We start from the raw sequence: 20,840 nt of genomic DNA on the forward strand, positions 1-20,840 counted from the left end.
AGGATAGAGAACGGACGGTCCGCACAACGTAGACCGTCCGTTCTGCCTTACTGGAACGGACGGTCCACATGCAATTCTGGACCGTCCGTTCCAGGTGCCGGTTTTTCGAAAATTAAACCGAAATTAGGGTTAAATCACTTTATAAGAAAGTGATTAGAACCCTAATTAGAGAGAGACTTTGAGCAGCCGACTTTTGGCAGAAAAGATAGGGTTTTTGGAGATCCAAAAACGAGTTCTAAGTCTCGAGATTTCTCGGTGCACATATCGAATAGAGATTCGGGTCCTAGCAGACAAGTTCCAATCGTTGGAATCCATCCCGAGGTGTGGATACGTGTAGAGGGCGAGGTATTCTTCCTGCCTTTCGTGATCAAACGACTTCTTCAGTTGATACAGGCCCCGGATCGATTGAGGTAAGCGTTCTAACGTTTCTACGAATTCAATAGCAGCATGGTTCTAGGGTTCTATAAATTTTTGTTTTACTTCCGCTGCACAAACCCTAGAATCGATCTCTTAGGAATTAGATTCGCTCATGAGATCCCAGGAAACCCAACAAAGGTCATCTTTTATTTCCCTTCCAAAAGGCTTTTCGTGACATAAAAAGATGACCTGCTATGAGTAACTCTTTTATTTCGACGAGGACATGCAAACCAAAACAGACGCAGGTGTAGAGATAAAGACCTGCAGGTTTCCGTCAAGAAATGCGAATCGTATTATTGCAGGTCGTGTCGTGAAAAAGGACCTGCAATAAAACGATTCGCATTTCATTATACTCGTGCGATAAAATGGTTTGTTCACTTTGTTGGATATAAGTCGGCGGGTCTGCAATAAAACGATTTGCGTTTCTTGACGGAAACCTGCAAGTCTTTGTCTCTAGACCTGCGAGGAATGCAGGTAACGCCATTTATTAAAGTGACCTATCCTATTAAATTGGAACAACAACCGCCAACAATGTGCATTTAATACCCGCGTACATAGTGTGATCTATATATAAATAAACGTAAGATGTTACCAAATTCATCGGCACATTTGCGGTACTGTAAAAATTTTACTCTTTGTCATTGCCTTAATATGCCCCTGAGTTTGCAGCCGGCTGAAGTGGAAGGTGACTGCAAATTCGTTATTATGCACGTCCTGATAAAGATGTTGGTCCACCTGCAGACTCAGGCCGTGAATGAGGACCATCAGGACCTGCATTGGCCTGCAATAAAAAAATTTGTATTGTACTTTGGCTGATGTGAAATATCACAACTCTACGTTCGTAGAAGGTGTTGCTACTTACTACCACCAAAATTACTTCATTTTTGTTCGAAGAACTTCGCTTGCTTCCTTCAACGCTTTGTTGTGCTTTACCCGAGAGCGATATCAAAAGACCGACTTTTTTTTTCACATACCTTGTTTGTTTTGTCTAATACTATGACGTGCAGGTCATTAAGCAGCCACATTGATTTTTCCGCATGTTAGATTTGACTATTGCACTGTCGGCTGTTTAGCAGGACCTGCATACTCATCAAGTCTAAGCAAGTGTTTTGATGTTTCCGCAGGTCGTATTTTCCTGTGTTCTAATTTCCTTTCACCGCAGGTCCTCCTTCACTTCCTCCTAAAGGCACACGACCTGCATCGTGTGTTTCACCGTTGCACCTGCATTGGCCTGCACCTTTCTTGTTTTAACTTTTACCTGCAATAAAACCTGCATTTGTATTTGTACTTTACCTGATGTGTGAAATTTCGTGATCATATTTCTATGGTTTGTAGAAGGTGATGCTATCACCATCGAAGTTACTTCATTTTTGTTCGAAGAACATCGTTTTGTCTAACACACAGACGCGTTGGTTATTAAGCAGGTACTTTGTTCTTTCCGCATGTTATATTTGCCTACTGAACGTTATGAATCTTATGATCTCATTTCGCTGTCGGCTGTTTCAAGGACCTGTTTAGACTCATCAAGACCTGCATTTCATTTGACGTCCACGATGCATTCTGATTTCTGACCAAAAATAAAAGTTTAAGCAGGTGTTTTGATGTTTCCGCAGGTTGCGAAGAACCTACCGCATGCGGCATGATGTGAAGAAAGACCTGCGGCAGGCTTTTAAGGAGTTTTGAGTTGTTCATAGTGTTGTACTATCATTTCCCGCGTTTTATCTCCTGCCTTGCTGTTTAATTGGGGGTTGTTTTTGTCATTTTGTTGCATTAGTAAGGGATAAGTTTGTCTTTTTACATTCTTAAAACCCTAATCTTTATATATCGCAAAAAATTTACATGTTTTTGTTTTTCTACTGCTTGACATTTACAGCTATATATTTTCTACTGTTTCACCATTTCCATTACCGCTGTTTCTCTGTCTACTCCGCTAAAGGTTAGTTTGTCCATAATGATTTTGAGGACGATGGCCTTAAAAAACTTCCATGTCGTTGAGGAGCAATGAATCGACCTGCAAGTCAAGGAAAATGCAAGTCATGACTTGCATGTCCTGCAGATCAAATTATTACCGGTCCTGCTAATGTGTAATGAAACGACCTGAAGATTACAGGTCGTCGTAATCGATACCATGCAAGTCTTGCTTATGATATCCGCGACCTATTTCCGGCAACAAATCCATGAAAACAGTCCAAGCATGTTGTCTTCAAGACCTGAAAACCATCAGGTCATCTGCCAGAGCTGCCTTTCTGCTGGTCGGCAGGTCTTGTAGATGACATGGTTGTTCGGCAGGTCTTTCAGATCGACAGTTCTTGAAATCGATCTGTCGATATAAAAGATGCCCTACGAACCTTTACCACTGTTTGTTTATTTTATACTGTTTCACCATTATCGACCTGCCGATATAGAAGATGTCCTGCGGACCTGTTTTGTGCGTTTGAACATTCTGTTAATCATGATAATTGACCCTTTTGCAAGCTTAATGGCTTTCCACAATGGTATTCGTTATTTTGCATTGGTAGCGAGCCATACCACAAGCAGATCAATCCAGGGTGCGAGTTCAAGAAGATCATGCGCTCCTTGTACCTTCATCTTTCAGTCGAAGCCATAGAAGAGATGAGAATGTCTCCTTTTGGGTTTGCGTTCAGGATGTTTGATAATAATTATGTGTTTTCTACACACCTCATCCACAGTATGCTTTCCCGCCGGCTTAAGACAGAGAAAAAGCACGAAATGTGGTTTGCCTTCGGCGGTAAGCCTCTCCGATTCTCCGTAGAAGAATTTTCTGCAGTTACTGGATTGCCGTGCCATCTGCTGACCGACTCCGTTCCAGAAGGTTACGCTACTGGTTTGTTTTCTGAGATAGTAACCGGTGGTAAAACTAAGATTTCGTACGGGAACCTGGTTGATAATTTCCTGCCGTTTTGCAATAGATACCCCACAGCGGACTGTAAACGGCTGATATATTTGATCATCATCGGAGGCATTTTAAGGCCAATGGAGAGAAGAGCAGTTATACCGGATGAGTTCGTCAGGACTGCTTCAGACCTGGTGGTTTGTGAACGTTACCCATGGGGCCGAGTTGCCTTCGATTTTTTGATAGAATCTGTAAATAACGCGATGCATAAGCTGCGCCAAGAAAGCTACAGCTGCAGCGGATTTCTTCCTGCGCTTCAATATTGGGCGATTTCCGCCATCCCGATGCTTGGGACTGCAGTTGCCAAGCCGATGGCGTGCGAGGGTCCGCTGTATTTGAGTTGGACGAATTGCAGATCGACAAGTATGAAGAAGGTGCAGGAAGTGGAATATGAGATCGTCAAGGTGATTAATTTATAAATAATTATCTATTTATGTTTCCATATTAACTTTAACTACCTGCAGTCTATTTTCGGTAACTAATATGAACATAAATTCTATGCTTTCAGTTTGATTGCCGGGTCAATTGGAGCCTTCCATTAAGAAGTGGACAAGTCGTCAACAAGTACTGTGATGAAGTCGACGATCCTACCGTCGAGAATATTTTGAGGCTTATCGATCAAGGTTATAGGTTTTGTAACGAGGATTGGGGTGTTTCTACGCAACTAGATTCGCCGCCTGTTCTTGCGCGACCTGTAAGCATAGTAATACCACAGAACAGGAATAAGTTGAGGAATCAGGCACGGTTGGAGGAGGCGAACGAAGAGGAGGACAAGAAGAAGAACAAAGAGAAAAAGAAGAAGAGAAAAGAGGAGAAGAACAGAGAAAAGGAGGACCAGGGGACTACCGTGTCCTTGCTTCAGAAATTGTTGCTTGTCGTCCAATCAATCGACAATAGGCTTAAGTCTGTCGAACGTCATATCAGGATTCAAACACCTTATAATAATCCCGATTTTTATGACACACGTCCAAGGAAAAAGCGACAAGCTTATAGTTCTTCAAATATAAACATGCAGGTTGCATTTGACCCAGACGTGCAGGACCTTCAAGTTGCGCATGACCTGCAGGTGGATGAAGAGAAAGATGAGGAGATCATTATAGAAAAGGCTGATGAGGATGAGAAGAAGACGAAGGAGAAGACAGAGGAAGAGGCTGATGAGGAGAAGAAAGAAGCGCAGGAGGATGAGAAGGAGAAGGATGATGAAGATGATACCAAGCAGTTCCTGCAGGTCGGGCATGACTTGTAGGTAGATGAAGAGAAAGAGGAGGAGGTCCTGAATGAAAAGCAGAAACATATGGAGGGTGAAGAGCAGAAGAAAGAAGAGGATGTTGAGGAGGAGGAGAAGACAGAGGAAGAGGCTGATGAGGAGAATAAAAAAGCGCAGGAGGATGAGAAGGAGAAGGCTGATGAAGATGATACCAAGCAGTTCCTGCAGGTCTGGCATGACATGCAGGTGGATGAAGAGAAATATGAGGTCCTGAATGAGAAGCAGAAATATATGGAGGCCGAAGAGCAGAAGAAGGAAGAGGTTGATGCAGAGGAGAAGACGGAGGAAGAGGCTGATGAGGAGAAGAAAAAAGCGCAGGAGGATGAGAAGGAGAAGGCTGATGAAGATTTTAGCAAGCAGTTCTTGCAGGTTGGGCATGACCTGCAGGTAGATGAAGAGAAAGAGGAGGAGGTCCTGAATGAAAAGCAGAAACATATGGAGGGTGAAGAGCAGAAGAAAGAAGAGGATGTTAAGGAGGAGGAGAAGACAGAGGAAGAGGCTGACGAGGAGAATAAAAAAGCGCAGGAGGATGAGAAGGAGAAGGCTGATGAAGATGATACCAAGCAGTTCCTGCAGGTCTGGCATGACATGCAGGTGGATGAAGAGAAATATGAGGTCCTGAATGAGAAGCAGAAATATATGGAGGCCGAAGAGCAGAAGAAGGAAGAGGTTGATGCAGAGGAGAAGACGGAGGTAGAGGCTGATGAGGAGAAGGAAAAAGCGCAGGAGGATGAGAAGGAGAAGGCTGATGAAGATTTTAGCAAGCAGTTCTTGCAGGTCGGGCATGACCTGCAGGTAGATGAAGAGAAAGAGGAGGAGGTCCTGAATGAAATGCAGAAACATATGGAGGGTGAAGAGCAGAAGAAAGAAGAGGATGTTAAGGAGGAGGAGAAGACAGAGGAAGAGGCTGACGAGGAGAATAAAAAAGCGCAGGAGGATGAGAAGGGGAAGGTTGATGATGATTTTAGCAAGCAGTTCCTGCAGGTCTGGCATGACATGAAGGTGGATGAAGAGAAATATGATGTCCTGAACGAGAAGCAGAAACATATGGAGGCCGAAGAGCAGAAGAAGGAAGAGGTTGATGCAGAGGAGAAGACAGAGGAAGAGGCTAATGAGGAGAAGAAAAATGCGCCGAAGGATGAGAATGAGAAGGTTGATGAAGATGATACCCAGCAGTTCCTGCAGGTCGTTCTTGACATGCAGGTGGATGAAGAGAAAGAGGAGGTTCTGAATGAAAAGAAGAAACATATGGAGGTTGAAGAGCAGAAGAAGGAAGAGTTTGATGAGGAGGAGAAGAAAACATTTGAAGATGATAGCAAGCAGATGGTGGTGCAGATGATGTGTGACCGGGACAATTATGCGGATGAGGAGGATGCACACCTGCAGAATGATGAGGTGAAGATGGAGGAAGAAGTGAATGAGGAGAATCAGTTGGCGGGACACAAGCGACGACGGGTGCTTAACAAGAAGATCGGAAGTCCATATTATATCAGCCCAACCGTTGGAAAAATTTTGCCACCAAAGATGATTAATCATGATCCATTTCGAAAGGCAAGCGATGAAGACCTCAAAAACCTTCACAGGTGTAAAACACGGTACGTTATTCACGACCTTATTTAAAATTAATATTAAATCATGATCTATATCCTGTAGGTCATGGTTTTAAACAAACAGGTCGTGCGTGACGACGTGCATGACCTGCAGGGTCGTGCAGTTTGCTTGTTAAATTCATATACTAAAAAATGATTTTTCTCCTTTTCAGCAATCAGGATTTCAGCTTCACTACTTTTAATATCAGATTCCCCGATTTTATTGAAGATATCATGACGAAGGAGTCTCAGTTGTCGACTGATGTAAGTATTTTAAATTTAAATTCTTGTTGACGTAGTGTTTTACATTGTATCATTCGTGTTGACATGTTTCTTTATCCACTCCAGCATATGGACTGCTTCTTGGCAATGTATAGGAAGATGTTGAAGAGCCAACCTGAGCTCTTCCCTAACAGTAGAATTGCCTTTATGGACAACCTTTTTAACCTTCTTATCTGTTCGGCGTATGCTGATTACGTCAATTCGGAGCTTATTGACCAACAACTGATTCCCTACTTCAACGGCATACACCTAATTGCATATGGGTCAGGTCGGCCATTGACTGAAGTGGATACACTTTACGACATCCTGTTGGTAAAAGGCAACCATTGGGTCGCACTGGTTGTGGAGCCGAAAAAACGACGGATTGAGGTTCTGGATTCATTATATCCAAAACACCCAGATCAGCGTAAGAACAGATGGCTCCACGTGAAGCCGTTTGCGGAAATGATTCCTTTGATGTTTCATCTTTTTTCAAGTTCCCCTTCTTTCAAAGACAGGAGTCCATATAAGATAATTTTGAGGGACGACACTCCGCAGCAAACCGACGGAAATGATTGCGGTATATACGCTCTCAAATATATCGAATGCCATGCCTTCCGGACTGATTTCAACCGAGGTCAACTTATGAAGAAAAATATCCAGTCTGTAAGGTTAGGAATGGCAAGTACAATTATTGATTTTATAACGGACAAAACCAACGAATGATAGTATATTGTATCATCTGTTAGACCATATTTATGATGGTGGTAACTTCCACGTCATGGGAACAACATTCTTCCTCTAGGGAATATCTTCTTCATATTTATGATATTTGTAAATACCATGTTATGCAAACTTCAAAGCATACCTGTACGAGTACATATATGTGTACAATCTGTTGAATAATATTCATTCGAACGTTTACACTTTCATGATATAAGAGCTTCGATGGATAGTCACCTTACTCTCCGAATTCGGAATCTCTCTACCGTCGGCTCCTACAATCTACTGTGATAATGTTAGAATTGCAGGTGATATGCAGGTTTGCAGGTTATATTCTAGACCTCGAATATGACCTGAAGACCTGCATGTAACCCATAGAGAACTACAAACCAAGAAAAAGGTTTCACACTATTAATAGAGACCTGCAGTTCTTGTGAAAAGTCTACGAAAATGCAGGTCGTGTCGTGAAAAGAGTTACGTCGTGAAGGTCATCTTTTATTTCCCTTCCAAAAGGCTTTTCGTGACATAAAAAGATGACCTGCTACGAGTAACTCTTTTATTTCGATGAGGACATGCGAACCAAAACAGACGCAGATGTAGAGACAAAGATCTGCAGGTTTTCGTCAAGAAATGCGAATCGTTTTATTGCAGGTCGTGTCGTGAAAAAGGACCTGCAATAAAACGATTCGTGTTTTTGTTCATACAGATGGAATTATATTCTACGAACGAGACCGATAACGTGCACTAGGCAAGTGCAACATGCGGCGAGGTCAGAGAACCTGCCTAACAACCTGGGGCGAGTATAATAGAGGAAACAAAAAGGGTACGCGAAATTGAAAAAAGTCGGTCTAATGGTACCTCTTCCGGGCAAAGCACAAGAGGGCGTCGAAGGACGCACACGAACAAAGACGAAGTAACTTCGGTGGTGGAAGCAACACCTTCTACCGACCACACGACGATATATTTTGGGTTGATTGGCAACCTGCATATTGCAGGTCCAGCATCCGAAGGGGCACAACCTACGAAAATGCAGGTCGTGTCGTGAAAAGAGTTACGTCGTTAAGGTCATCTTTTATTTCCCTTCTAAAAGGCTTTTCGTGACATAAAAAGATGACCTGCTACGAGTAACTCTTTTATTTCGATGAGGACATGCGAACCAAAACAGATGCAGGTGTAGAGACAAAGACCTGCAAGTTTCCGTCAAGAAATGCGAATCGTTTTATTGCAGGTTTTCGCTGAAGAAAACAATTGGGGGTTGTTTTGTCATTTTGTCGCCCTACGAAGGAATAGTATGGTCGATTTACATTTCTAAAACCCTACCGTCCCATTTCTATTTCTATTGTCTGAGCTTTACCATTGTTTCTTTTCTACTGTTTCACCATTTCCATTACCGTTGTTTCTCCATCTACTCCGGTGAAGGTTATTTATTTTTTCTATTGTTTAACCTCTACAAGTTGATTGTCCATAACGAGTTTGAGGATGATTAGATTACCTTAAAAAACGGCATGGCGTTGGGGTGCCAATGAAACGACCTGCAAGTCAATGAGGATTTAATGGATGCATGCATATTAGAGAAAAAAACTAATTGCTGTGGAGATTTCACCTATTCAATCATGAAATTCTTTCTCTAATTCAATGAACATCTCTCCAAATTTATCATGTTGTGTGCGTTTGAACATTCTGTTAATCATGATAATTGACCCTTTTGCAGGCTTAATGGCTGTCCACAAAGCTATTCGTTATTTTGCAATTGGCCGTCGTAATTAAATCTTGGTAGTATTATGTTTGATTGGGTCGTATTGACGACTCATCCTACTTGACGATCGACAACCGTTAACAGGGGATATTACAGAAAATACCTTTAAATGTCCATTTCACTTACAACCATACCCTTCAAAATCTAGGGTTTTAAAAAAAACTGAAAAAGAATGAAAAGACATCGTTACCCCTTTTAAAAAATACACGTGTCAACATCTGAAAGAGAAAGACCAAAAGTTGGGAAGTTACTAAATTAAAAAAAATTGAAAAATCAAACAGTTTATTTTTTGCCCCTTTTCGACAGAGTTTTATTTCTTCATAGTGTCGTTTCTTCTTCATTTTCTCTTGACTGTACGATTTTTCTGTGCGAGTTCGTGTTTGCAAGTAAAGTAAACGAAGAATGGCTTCGTCTTCATCATCTTCGGCCCCCTCTTCGGACCCTACTTGCGAAAACCTCCAGGTATGGTTTTTGAACTCCGCGAAAATCAAATTTTTAGGGTTTCAGGTACAGATTGAGATCCGGTTTTAGATTTTCTATTAAGTTTTCGTTAAAGAACAGGGTTTGAAATAAAAATTTGAAAAACTAGGGTTTCAGTGACAAATTGTCACCGAAATATCGAAATAGGATTTTCGGATTGGTGAGAAACAGTTTTTTTGTATAGAAATCGAGTCACGATGATATTGTCGACAGTCGGATGCACTAAAACATAGATTAGTGGTCATGCTAGATATTAGTTAAACTGAGCGCACTCAAATATACCAAAATTGTCGCACTCATTTCTCGAATACACCTAAAAAAAATATAACCCATTAAATTTTTTGATGTGGGTGGTTTATGATGTTGGTTTTCATTTGTCCAAGATGAAAGTGATTTTGCAGTTTAATCACTTTCATCTTGCATGGGCGTATTAGAATGAATATCTAGTTTGATTTAATTTAGTTTGGTTTGTTTTGGTTTAGTTGGTTAGGGTTTGGTGTTTCCTTTCACTTTTGTATTTAAGGCATCATGTCTTTATTTTGATGAATACACAGAAGAAATATTTCCAAAAACTCTCTCTAATTCTCTAATATCAAAAACTGCTTGGTATCATCTTCATCAGTCTTCTCCTTCTCATCCTCCTGCGCTTTTTTCTTCTCCTCATCAGCCTCTTCCTCTGTCTTCTCCTTCATCTTCTACTCATCCTCATCAGCCTTTTCTATGAGGATCTGGTTGGTTTAGTGCTCTATGATGTACTGATTATGAGCTTTGTTCAGATACATTCGATGTATTGATACTTTCTATGTGATTTTATGAGAGTATTTTATTCATTACATGTTCTTGCATGCTAGATCTGTTATGAAATCCATGTATCATTAGGAATGATACTAAACTCCCTAGTCTTGTGTCGTTATGGGAATAACGAGATAATAAGACTAGTATGATGTGTGATTGATGATCACATAGATGATCATAAGTATTGGATACGATCACAATCATAGGTATTCGTTGGAGAACGGAATACTGGATTGACCCACATGAGATTGTCACATGGACTAGCGTCATGACTTGAATCTCATATGACGGTTCCATGATTGGATCCTAAGACCTGAGATATCTACGGAATCCAACATGAGGAGTTGCGTGCTTTGATTACGTCAAACGTCCTGCGTAACAGGAGGACTATAAAGGCGTATATCAGGTACGAAACGAATCATGTACTGGATTGTAGATAGTCAAGACGGGATTTGTACCTCTCATAAAAGAGAGAGATATCGCTGGGCCCCTCGTGTGAGCGAGACTGTAGAAATGTGTGGCCGCACTATAGACGAACGTCGTCTATTTCAGACAGTCAAACTCAGTGAACGAGAAAGCAGTCGAATCAGATAAGGTGGCTTGTCCATGCCTTATGTTCGACATATGATATCGCGATACAAAAGGATCATCAGCCGGAATCATCACTGGTGTTCGTAAGATCACGAACCAACTCTATTCGAGATAGGTAGTCATAGTGTCTTGCTAGAGACCGCCTATGACTTATATATCCAAAATAGGGATTTCGGGTTATACTGCTATGTCGAATGAGCCTACAGGGTCACACACGCAGGGAAGGACAAATGCACGAGGGAAAACGACGAAAAGCAGAGACGGAAGGGGCTGGAACGGACGGACCAGAAAGTCCAGAACGGACGGTCCGCCCGAACCAGACCGGACGGTCCACGACAACACGCAGACCGTCCGTTCTATGAGGATAGAACGGACGGTCCGCACTAAACGTAGACGTAGACCGTCCGTTCTACGTGATGGAACGGACGGTCCACGTGCAATTCTGGACCGTCCGTTCCGGGTTCCGGTTTTTCCGAAAATTAAACCGAAATTAGGGTTAAATCACTTTATAAGAAAGTGATTAGAACCCTAACTAAGTAGAGACTTTCAGCAGCCGACTTTTGTAGAAAAGTGTGAGTTTTTGGTGAGATCCAAAAGACTCAACAAGTTCTAAGTCTCGTTTTCTCAAAGTGCACATATCGAATAGTGATTCGAGTCCTAGCAGACAAGTTCCAATCATTGGAATCCATCCCGAGGTGTGGATACGTGTAGAGGGCGAGGTAATCTTCCTGCCTTTCGTGATCAGAACGATTCATCGATAGAGACAGGCCCCGGATCGATTGAGGTAAGCGTTCTTAACGTTTCTACGATTTCAATAGCAGCATGGTTCTAGGGTTCTATAATTTTTGTTTTACATCCGCTGCGCAAACCCTAGAATCGATCTCTTAGGAATAGGATTCGCTCATGAGATCCCAGGAACTCCAACAGCTCATCTTTCTCTTCATCCACCTGCAGGTCATGCGCAACCTGAAGGTCCTGCACGTCTGGGTCAAATGCGACCTGAATGTTTATATTTGAAGAACTATAGGGTTGTCGCTTTTTCCATGGACGTGTGTCAGAAAAATCGGGATTATTATGTGGTGTTTGAATCCTGATATGACGTTCGACAGACTTAAGCCTATTGTCGATTGATTGGATGCCAAGCAACAATTTCTGAAGCAAGGACACGATAGTCCCCTGGTCCTCCTTTTCTTTTCTCTTCGTCTCCTCCTCTTTGTTCTTCTTCTCGTCCTCCTCTTCGTTCGCCTCCTCCAACCGTGCCTGATTCCTCAACTTATTCCTGTTCTGTGGTATTACTATGCTTATAGGTCGCGCAAGAACAGGCGGTGAATCCAGTTGCGTAGAAACACCCCAATCCTCGTTACAAAACCTATAACCTTGATCGATAAGCCTCAAAATATTCTCGGCGGTAGGATCGTCGACTTCATCACAGTACTTGTTGACGACTTGTCCACTTCTTAATGGAAGGCACCAATTGACCCGGCAATCAAACTGAAAGCATAGAATTTATGTTCATATTAGTTACCGAAAATAGACTGCAGGTAGTTAAAGTTAATATGGAAACATAAATAGATAATTATTTATAAATTAATCACCTTGACGATCTCATATTCCACTTCCTGCACCTTCTTCATACTTGTCGATCTGCAATTCGTCCAACTCAAATACAGCGGACCCTCGCACGCCATCGGCTTGGCAACTGCAGTCCCAAGCGTCGGGATGGTGGACATCGCCCAATATTGAAGCGCAGGAAGAAATCCGCTGCAGCTGTAGCTTTCTTGGCGCAGCTTATGCATCGCGTTATTTACAGATTCTATCAAAAAATCGAAGGTAACTCGGCCCCATGGGTAACGTTCACAAACCACCAGGTCTGAAGCAATCCTGACGAACTCATCCGGTATAACTGCTCTTCTCTCCATTGGCCTTAAAATGCCTCCGATGATGATCAAATATATCAGCCGTTTACAGTCCGCTGTGGGGTATCTATTGCAAAACGGCAGGACATTATCAACCAGGTTCCCGTACGAAATCTTAGTTTTACCACCGGTTACTATCTCAGAAAACAAACCAGTACCGTAACCTTCTGGAACGGAGTCGGTCGGCAGATGGCACGGCAATCCAGTAACTGTAGAAAATTATTGTACGGAGAATCGGAGAGGCTTACCGCCGAAGGCAAACCACATTTTGTGATTTTTCTCTGTCTTAAGCCGGCGGGAAAGCATACTGTGGATGAGGTGTGTAGAAAACACATAATTATTATCAAACATCCTGAACGCAAACCCAAAAGGGGACATTCTCATCTCTTCTATGGCTTCGGCTGAAAGATGAAGGTACAAGGAGCGCATGATCTTCTTGAACTCGCACCCTGGATTGATCTGCTTGTGGTATGGCTCGCTACCAATGCAAAATAACGAATACCATTGTGGAAAGCCATTAAGCTTGCAAAAGGGTCAATTATCATGATTAACAGAATGTTCAAACGCACAAAACAGGTCCGCATGACATCTTCTATATCGGCAGGTCGATATAGCCAGATGTTCTTTGAATTAGAGAAAGAATTTCATGATTGAATAGGTGAAATCTCCACAGCAATTAGTTTTTTTCTCTAATATGTATGCAACCATTAAATCCTCGTTGACTTGCAGGTCGTTTCATTGGCACCCCAACGCCATGCCGTTTTTTAAGGTAATCTAATCATCCTCAAACTCGTTATGGACAATCAACTTGTAGAGGTTAAACAATAGAAAAAATAACTAACCTTCACCGGAGTAGATGGAGAAACAACGGTAATGGAAATGGTGAAACAGTAGAAAAGGAACAATGGTAAAGCTCAGACAATAGAAATAGAAATGGGAGGGTAGGGTTTTAGAAATGTAAATCGACCATACTATCCCTTCGTAGGGCAACAAAATGACAAAACAACCCCCAATTATACAACAAGGCGGGATATAAACGCGGGAAATAAAAGTACAACATTGTGCACCTGCCGTGCAGAAGTGTAAGAAGGAATATAACCTGCGGAGAAGGATACGATGGTATCCGCTGAAGAAAGATGATTCTCAACCTATCAAGAAGAAACAAAAGCTACGATGCAGAAAGGTGAATTAGTAGTACCTTAAAAGGATAGATCTGGCCGAAAGAGCGATAAGGTGACGATAGTTGTTAGATATATACAGTGGGGGAGATATGGAATGAATACGGGGGAATAGGTTACAAATGACGAACCAACATAACGAAATATGGAGAAAATCTACTGAAGAGTGAACAAGAAGAACACTCAGAATCATAATTCCACCCGATTGCAGTTATATTCGTGTACCGTTCCTACACTTAACCTGCCATGCATGAATTTAACCTGCCGTGCAGATTATGATGAAATCTATACGAGCATTAGTATGAAATAAGCTTCTGAAAGGTGATTTGCTACCTTAACTGTTTAGATCTGGTCGAAAGAGTAGAAAGGCGATGATAGAGAAATGAATTTAGCGACAATACAGGGATGAATACGAGATGGGCTGGAAAATGTTGCAAATGATGCCCCCAAAAGAACGAAAATGGACAACGAAAAAGGATACACTATCGAAAGATAACAATGTCCGAAACCCTGTGAGTGAAAAGTAGGTCGAAAAGATAACGATGTCCGAAACCCTAAAAAGTAGTCTTGGACCAAAAAAAAAATCCCGCCAAATCCAGGTCCTGCGAAATATTTCCCAAGACCTGACGGACGTGCCCTTTTTAACAAGAGTGACCTGCATACCAAATATTGTGGCGATTTATCTGCAACCCATTAAGTGGGATTGCAACACTATTTAAAGTGAACTGCACGCCTCGTAAGTGATCTACTAAATGCTGGTCGAATTTAGAAAAAACAAAGGCAACTTCTACAAAATAAATACGAATAGTAGACTACCAATGCAAGTCCTGCAAAACACGAAGTTATCCAAGTAAAAAAAAAGGACCTGCATGTCCTGCGATAAGTGCCCTTTAACTAAAGTGAACTGCATCCAAAATCATGTCGCAAATTATCACGACATATCACAACATATCGCAAATCCCGACAACACCTGCAAGTAATGCGATATGTTGTGCAGGTGCTGAACAGAGTGTGAAGTAGTTAATAAAAAAAATAATACTTAATTACATTAGAAAAACAGACGAGTTTTACTATCAGTAACATTAAAATTAGGGGTTTCCAACTTCTTTTCAAGTCTGATCATAATGCAGGGATATGCAGGTTATATTCTAGACCTCGAATATGACCTGCATGTAACCTATACAGTCCTGCAAATCAAGAAATAGGAGTTACGTCGTGGAAAGTCTACGGAAATGCAGGTCGTGTCGTGAAAAGAGTTCCATCGTGAAGGTCATCTTTTATTTCAGATGAGGACATGCGAACCAAATAGGTGATCGAGTAATACGACCAGTCGCAGTGGTCGGAGGGTCGCAGTGGGCCCCTGTGATCTGATTGCTGACCCTTAAAATGTTCAAAATTTTCCTGCGGCAGGTTATTTTCAAAACCGTTGGATAAGCACTCCCGCAGGTTATGCAGGTCACTTTTGTTAAAAAGACACGTCCCACAGGTCTTGGGAAATATTTCGCAGGACCTGCATTTGGCAGGGGGTTGCTTCGGTCAAGACTACTTTTTAGGGTTTCGGCCATTGTTATCTCTTCGACCTACTTTTTATGGTTTCGGGCATTGTTATCTTTCGATACCCGGAGCAAATCTTTTGAGAAAACCTTTACACGTCTGAAGGAGTAGGTTGTTAACGGTTGAACATTAAATAAATAAATATATATATTATTAATTAGGTCCTACATCTGAAGGGACACGTCGCTTCGTTACTTGTTTAATGAAGATTAAAATATTATCATTAATTCATCACTAATGTAAAAACGTATGTTTTGTTTTTCACAAGTACCCGTAAATGCAAATAACGAAGCGTCGTGCCCCTTCAGATGCAGAACCTGCAATATATGCAGGTTGCCAAGCAAGGCCTTTCTTTCCCCCGGGACAAGCCGGACGTGCGCCTTGAGATCAATTTATTTATAAATACTACTCATGCCGAAAACGTACTGGAAAGACGGAGAGCCAAAGAAAGGCCTTGACCCTTTTGCAAGCTTAATGGCTGTCTACAATGGTATTCGTTATTTTGCAATTGGTAGCGAGCCATACCACAAGTAGATCAATCCAGGGTGCTGTTGGGGAATCTACGGGTTCCCAGCATGCGATCATATCGATCTAGGGTTTGGTTTACTAGGTTTCATGCAGCGGAAGAAAAATCTAAACCTAGTCAAACGTCACACGCAACCAAACTCGCAGAACCCGAAAGTTCGTGTATATCACCGAGGGAATCGTTACTTACCTCGTTCTCGATGAGACTTGAAGTTTGTTTCGATCCGGGGCCTATTCTAAATCACCAAGAGCTGAAAGTACAGCTCCTCTACACGTATCCACACTGACGGGAAGGATTCCAAACGATTTGGAACGAATCTGCTAGGATTAGTGAAGAAGCCTTCAGGTTTATCGCATCCTGACCACACTTGGTCAGCCGGATCAAGCCTTCAGGTCAGCCGGTCCGCGTGCTTCGGACTGAGCTTGGTCCGCCCCTGGTCCGGCGGACCGGGATCTGAAAATTTCCATAATTCGAATTTTTGGGTTTTCTAATCTTATTTAAGTTTAGGGTTTCGTCCAAACTTAAACAGAGCCGACCTAAAACTCAGAGAAACACCCTAGAACCCTAGAGAAGCTGTTCTCTTGGATTTCTATTGTCCCGGGATTGGATCTCGTCTCTTGAGTTACCCTTTTCTTCACTAATCCTAGCAGATTCGTTCCAAATCGTTTGGAATCCTTCCCGTCGGTGTGGATACGTGTAGAGGAGCTGTACTTTCAGCTCTTGGTGATTTAGAATAGGCCCCGGATCGAAACAAACTTCAAGTCTCATCGAGAACGAGGTAAGTAACGATTCCCTCGGTGATATACACGAACTTTCGGGTTACCTGCAGGTCCTGTCAGGATTTGCGATATGTTGTGATATGTCGTGATAATTTGCGACATGATTTTGGATGCAGTTCACTTTAGTTAAAGGGCACTTATCGCAGGACATGCAGGTCCTTTTTTTTACTTGGATAACTTCGTGTTTTGCAGGACTTGCATTGGTAGTCTACTATTCGTATTTATTTTGTAGAAGTTGCCTTTGTTTTTTTTCTAAATTCGACCTGCGTTTAGTAGATCACTTACGAGGCGTGCAGTTCACTTTAAATAGTGTTGTAATCCCACTTAATGGGTTGTAGATAAATCGCAACAATATTTGGTATGCAGGTCACTCTTGTTAAAAAGGGCACGTCCGTCAGGTCTTGGGAAATATTTCGCAGGACCTGCATTTGGCGGAATTTTTTTTTTTTTGGTTCAAGACTACTTTTTAGGGTTTCGGACATCGTTATCTTTTCGACCTACTTTTCACTCTCAGGGTTTCGGACATTGTTATCTTTCGATAGTGTATCCTTTTTTCGTTGTCCAGTTTCATTCTTTTGGGGGCATCATTTGCAACATTTTCCAGCCCATCTCGTATTCATCCCTGTATTGTCGCTAAATTCATTTCTCTATCATCGCCTTTCTGCTCTTTCGACCAGATCTAAACAGTTAAGGTAGCAAATCACCTTTCAGAAGCTTATTTCATACTAATGCTCGTATAGATTGCATCATAATCTGCACGACAGGTTAAATTCATGCATGGCAGGTTAAGTGTAGGAACGGTACACGAATATAACTGCAATCGGGTGGAATTATGATTCTGAGTGTTCTTCTTGTTCACTCTTCAGTAGATTTTCTCCATATTTCGTTCTGTTGGTTTGTCATTTGTAACCTATTCCCCCGTATTCATTCCATATCTCCTTCACTGTATATATATCTAACAACTATCGTCACTTTATCGCTCTTTCGGCCAGATCTATCCTTTTAAGGTACTACTAATTCACCTTTATGCATCGTAGCTTTTGTTTCTTCTTGATAGGTTGAGAATCATCTTTCTTCAGCGGATACCATCGTATCCTTCCCTGATGAGGACATTGGAGCTAGCAACTTGGACGAGGACGGGAGCTTAACGGAAGGAGCTATAGAAGATGTTCAAGACTTGACCCATCATGCGTCAAGACTCTTGCCGGATGATCATAACGTCACAAGATCATTCGAACCCGCGGGAACGGGATTTGACGTGCACAACGCGAAGGCTCTCCGAGCAAGCCATAGAGCCGAGCCTCCTCTCACTCGTGTTAGAGCTCAAGCCCTCCGCATCACGTTAACAAAGGCCATCACTCAAGTCCTTCACGGAGTTCGGGATCACGACGGAACCTCCCTTTTCGACCAAGACTAACCCGGAACGTCTCCTCCATCATGGCCGAAAGCTATTGGACTCAAAGATGACGTCAAGCCAGCCCATGAGTTGTCCATTTCAGCCCAAGAACAAATCAAGGCCTAGCCCATTAGTCCATTAAATTCCAACAGCTCTTTTCTTCCTAACCACCTTATTAAATGACAATTAGGCTCCTTCTCTTGCATGAAGACTTGCATTTATTGTTGTTTTCCTATATAAACCACCTAGAACTATTTTGTAATGAGATTTTTGAAGATGAATTAAGTAATTTCGAGCTTGCCTCACTCTCTTGTTGGTGTGTCCGATATTCTTTTCGGTTTGTCTGAGAGATCCCGTCTTGGTTTGTCCGAGGCTTGTCTTGGTTTGTCCGAGACCCTATCCATCGTTTTCCATACGTTTTCCTCGACTTTGGCTTGAGTTCGAGCTCCCTAGATTGGCCGGTTATTGAGCCAAAGTTCCATCTTCTTTCCCCTTCGATTTCCATTACCGAAAACGTGAGTTCGAGAGCCTCCTTCATCGAGTGCGGGTGATTGCGTTTTTCGGATCAGATTTCCATCCTCTCCGCTGTTGGACGTGTATCATTTTGGTATCAGAGCTGCTCGATCCTACGGCCGAAATTCCCCGGTGAGATCGCTCCTTGCTTCTCGCTTCGGTTTTAATTTCGTTCCTAACTTCTAGTTTCGTTCAGTTTGACATATCATCAGTATTTGACTGTTTTGATTGTGCTAAACTTTGATTTATTTGTCGAGCCATATATCAAACTCTTCCTCTTTCAAAGACGAATCCAACCATAGGTGGCTGTGCTTGAAATCTAAATTTTATCACCTCGAAACAATGCTCGTAATCGGACTGAAGAACATCCGACGATTACATCTCATTGCAATCAAATTTAAGAATCTGTTTCGTGTCTTGCAGGAGATCAATTAAGATCATGACTTGGAAAGGCTCTTCGGCGTCCTGAATCACAGCCTTCCCCCACGGTTGTATTGTTCCTTTCATTCACTTTGATCATTTCGAAATCTGTTTGAATTTGTGTCATTACCGATCGTATTGTTGAGTGGTTGTTGTTCGTTTCCGAATTGTTCTTTTGGCAAGAGGTACCAAGCACGAATCTGGGTAAATTGTTAGTTTGAGAGACTGTTTGTGTTCCCTAATTGAGCTTAGAAACAGATTGAAAACATCTAAGTACTTCTGAAACTGTTTAGGAACGAAAACGTTACTTGTTGCGTGAAGTGCATGTTTTAGCTTGTACATGACATTGTTGCACGTTGAACGTTTCTGCTATATTTGTTCGGACTTAGTGCTGCACGTTTTGTTACTTGCATATACCGTGGCTTGCTTTCTCAGTATCGATGGCAAACGTATCCAGTGACAGTTCGGTTTATAGGATGATCCAGCAGATTCAAGATCGTCTCACACGACTTGAGGAGGTGAGCGAACCCCTGGAATCTGCTAGGGAGCTAAACAAACAAAGTGAGGGGAAGAGAACCATGCCTAAAAATCTAAAGAGGCCTCACCATGAACCCCTCTATGATGGCCGATTCAAGGATCCATATGACCGAGAATATTGTCGACCAACTCGTGATGAGAGGGCTGATCCAAAGTTCAAACCTTTCGTGTTTACTGGAAAGAAATATCCCGAGGAATATCTCGAGTGGGAGCGCCAAATGGATGCCATTTTTGAATACTATTCCTTGTCGAACTGAAGGAAGATTCAATACGCAGCGTCCCAACTCGCGAAGGATGCTCTCACATGGTGGGAACGAGAAGAAAGCAATCGACGTCGTGCACATTATGATCCGGTTTCCACTTGGAAGGAGATGAAAATTCTCATGCGAAAAAGGTATGTCCCTCGACATTGTCTTCGTGAATTGCAATATAGATTTGATAACATCATGCAGGAAGACAAGACAGTTAAGGGATACTTCGAAGAATTTGAACAGCTTCTCATTTACTTGAAAATCGACGACGACCAAGAAGCTCTCATGGCACACTTTCTCGATGGTTTGCAAGATCAAATAGCAAGAAAGGTAGAACAAAAGGTCTATCATGACTTACATGATCTCGTGCATTCGGCGATTAAAATAGAGCAACACATGAACAAAGCGCCGACAAGGAGGCACACACAAGCACAAAAACCTCTAAGCGATAGCTTTGTCAAAATCGAAGACAAAGACAAGGCAAAGAATCGTGATGCTCGATACAAGGAGGAATCAACCGTATCTTCAAAGGCGGTCACCGCCCTAGGTAACGACACGTTTTCCTCATATATTAATCATAAACGTGAGGTTATTTGTTCTAAGTGTAGGGACCAAGATCATTTGGCACGAGAATGTCCCAACCAACGAGAAATCATCGAGGATGACGGGGAATCAAAGTCCATAGTTGATGATGTGGTAAAGCTTGAAGATACGTATGAGGTTATGTTCAAGAAGGAAATAGAGTACGTGAACGAAGAGAAAGAGGAACCGGTCGAAGATCCCGACCTCATGATAAAAGAAGTACCAAAAAGTGCTGCGAATGCAAACGGAGAGATACATGGCGTCAAGAAAGAGGCATTCGAAGTCAAGAAAATCATTGAGGACTCCAACAACACAAAAGTGATGGAAATCAATGAAGAAGCCGACAAATCGGAGAATATGATAGTAGGCGAGAGCTTGAACGAAGTCAAACGGGA

At 42.1% G+C, this 20,840-nt stretch overlaps 2 protein-coding genes across 2 annotated transcripts; one reads left to right on the top strand and one right to left on the bottom strand.

The window, feature by feature from the left end:
- The first annotated feature begins 4,625 nt into the window (after window positions 1–4,625).
- LOC104815447 (trichohyalin-like) lies at window positions 4,626–7,174 on the top strand. The gene is made up of 3 exons (XM_010543827.1): window positions 4,626–6,193; window positions 6,361–6,451; window positions 6,536–7,174. The coding sequence occupies exons 1-3, from the start codon at window positions 4,626–4,628 to the stop codon at window positions 7,172–7,174; spliced, it is 2,298 nt and encodes a 765-aa protein (XP_010542129.1).
- Window positions 7,175–9,985: 2,811 nt separating this feature from the next.
- Window positions 9,986–12,712, bottom strand: LOC104815448. Its single transcript, XM_010543828.1, has 3 exons — window positions 12,389–12,712; window positions 11,742–12,284; window positions 9,986–10,102 (listed from the first exon to the last, which is right to left on the bottom strand). The coding sequence occupies exons 1-3, from the start codon at window positions 12,710–12,712 to the stop codon at window positions 9,986–9,988; spliced, it is 984 nt and encodes a 327-aa protein (XP_010542130.1).
- Window positions 12,713–20,840: the final 8,128 nt, after the last annotated feature.

Source organism: Tarenaya hassleriana, unplaced genomic scaffold (genome assembly GCF_000463585.1).
Source record: "Tarenaya hassleriana unplaced genomic scaffold, ASM46358v1 Cleome232, whole genome shotgun sequence".
NCBI classification, from domain to species: Eukaryota; Viridiplantae; Streptophyta; class Magnoliopsida; order Brassicales; family Cleomaceae; genus Tarenaya; species Tarenaya hassleriana.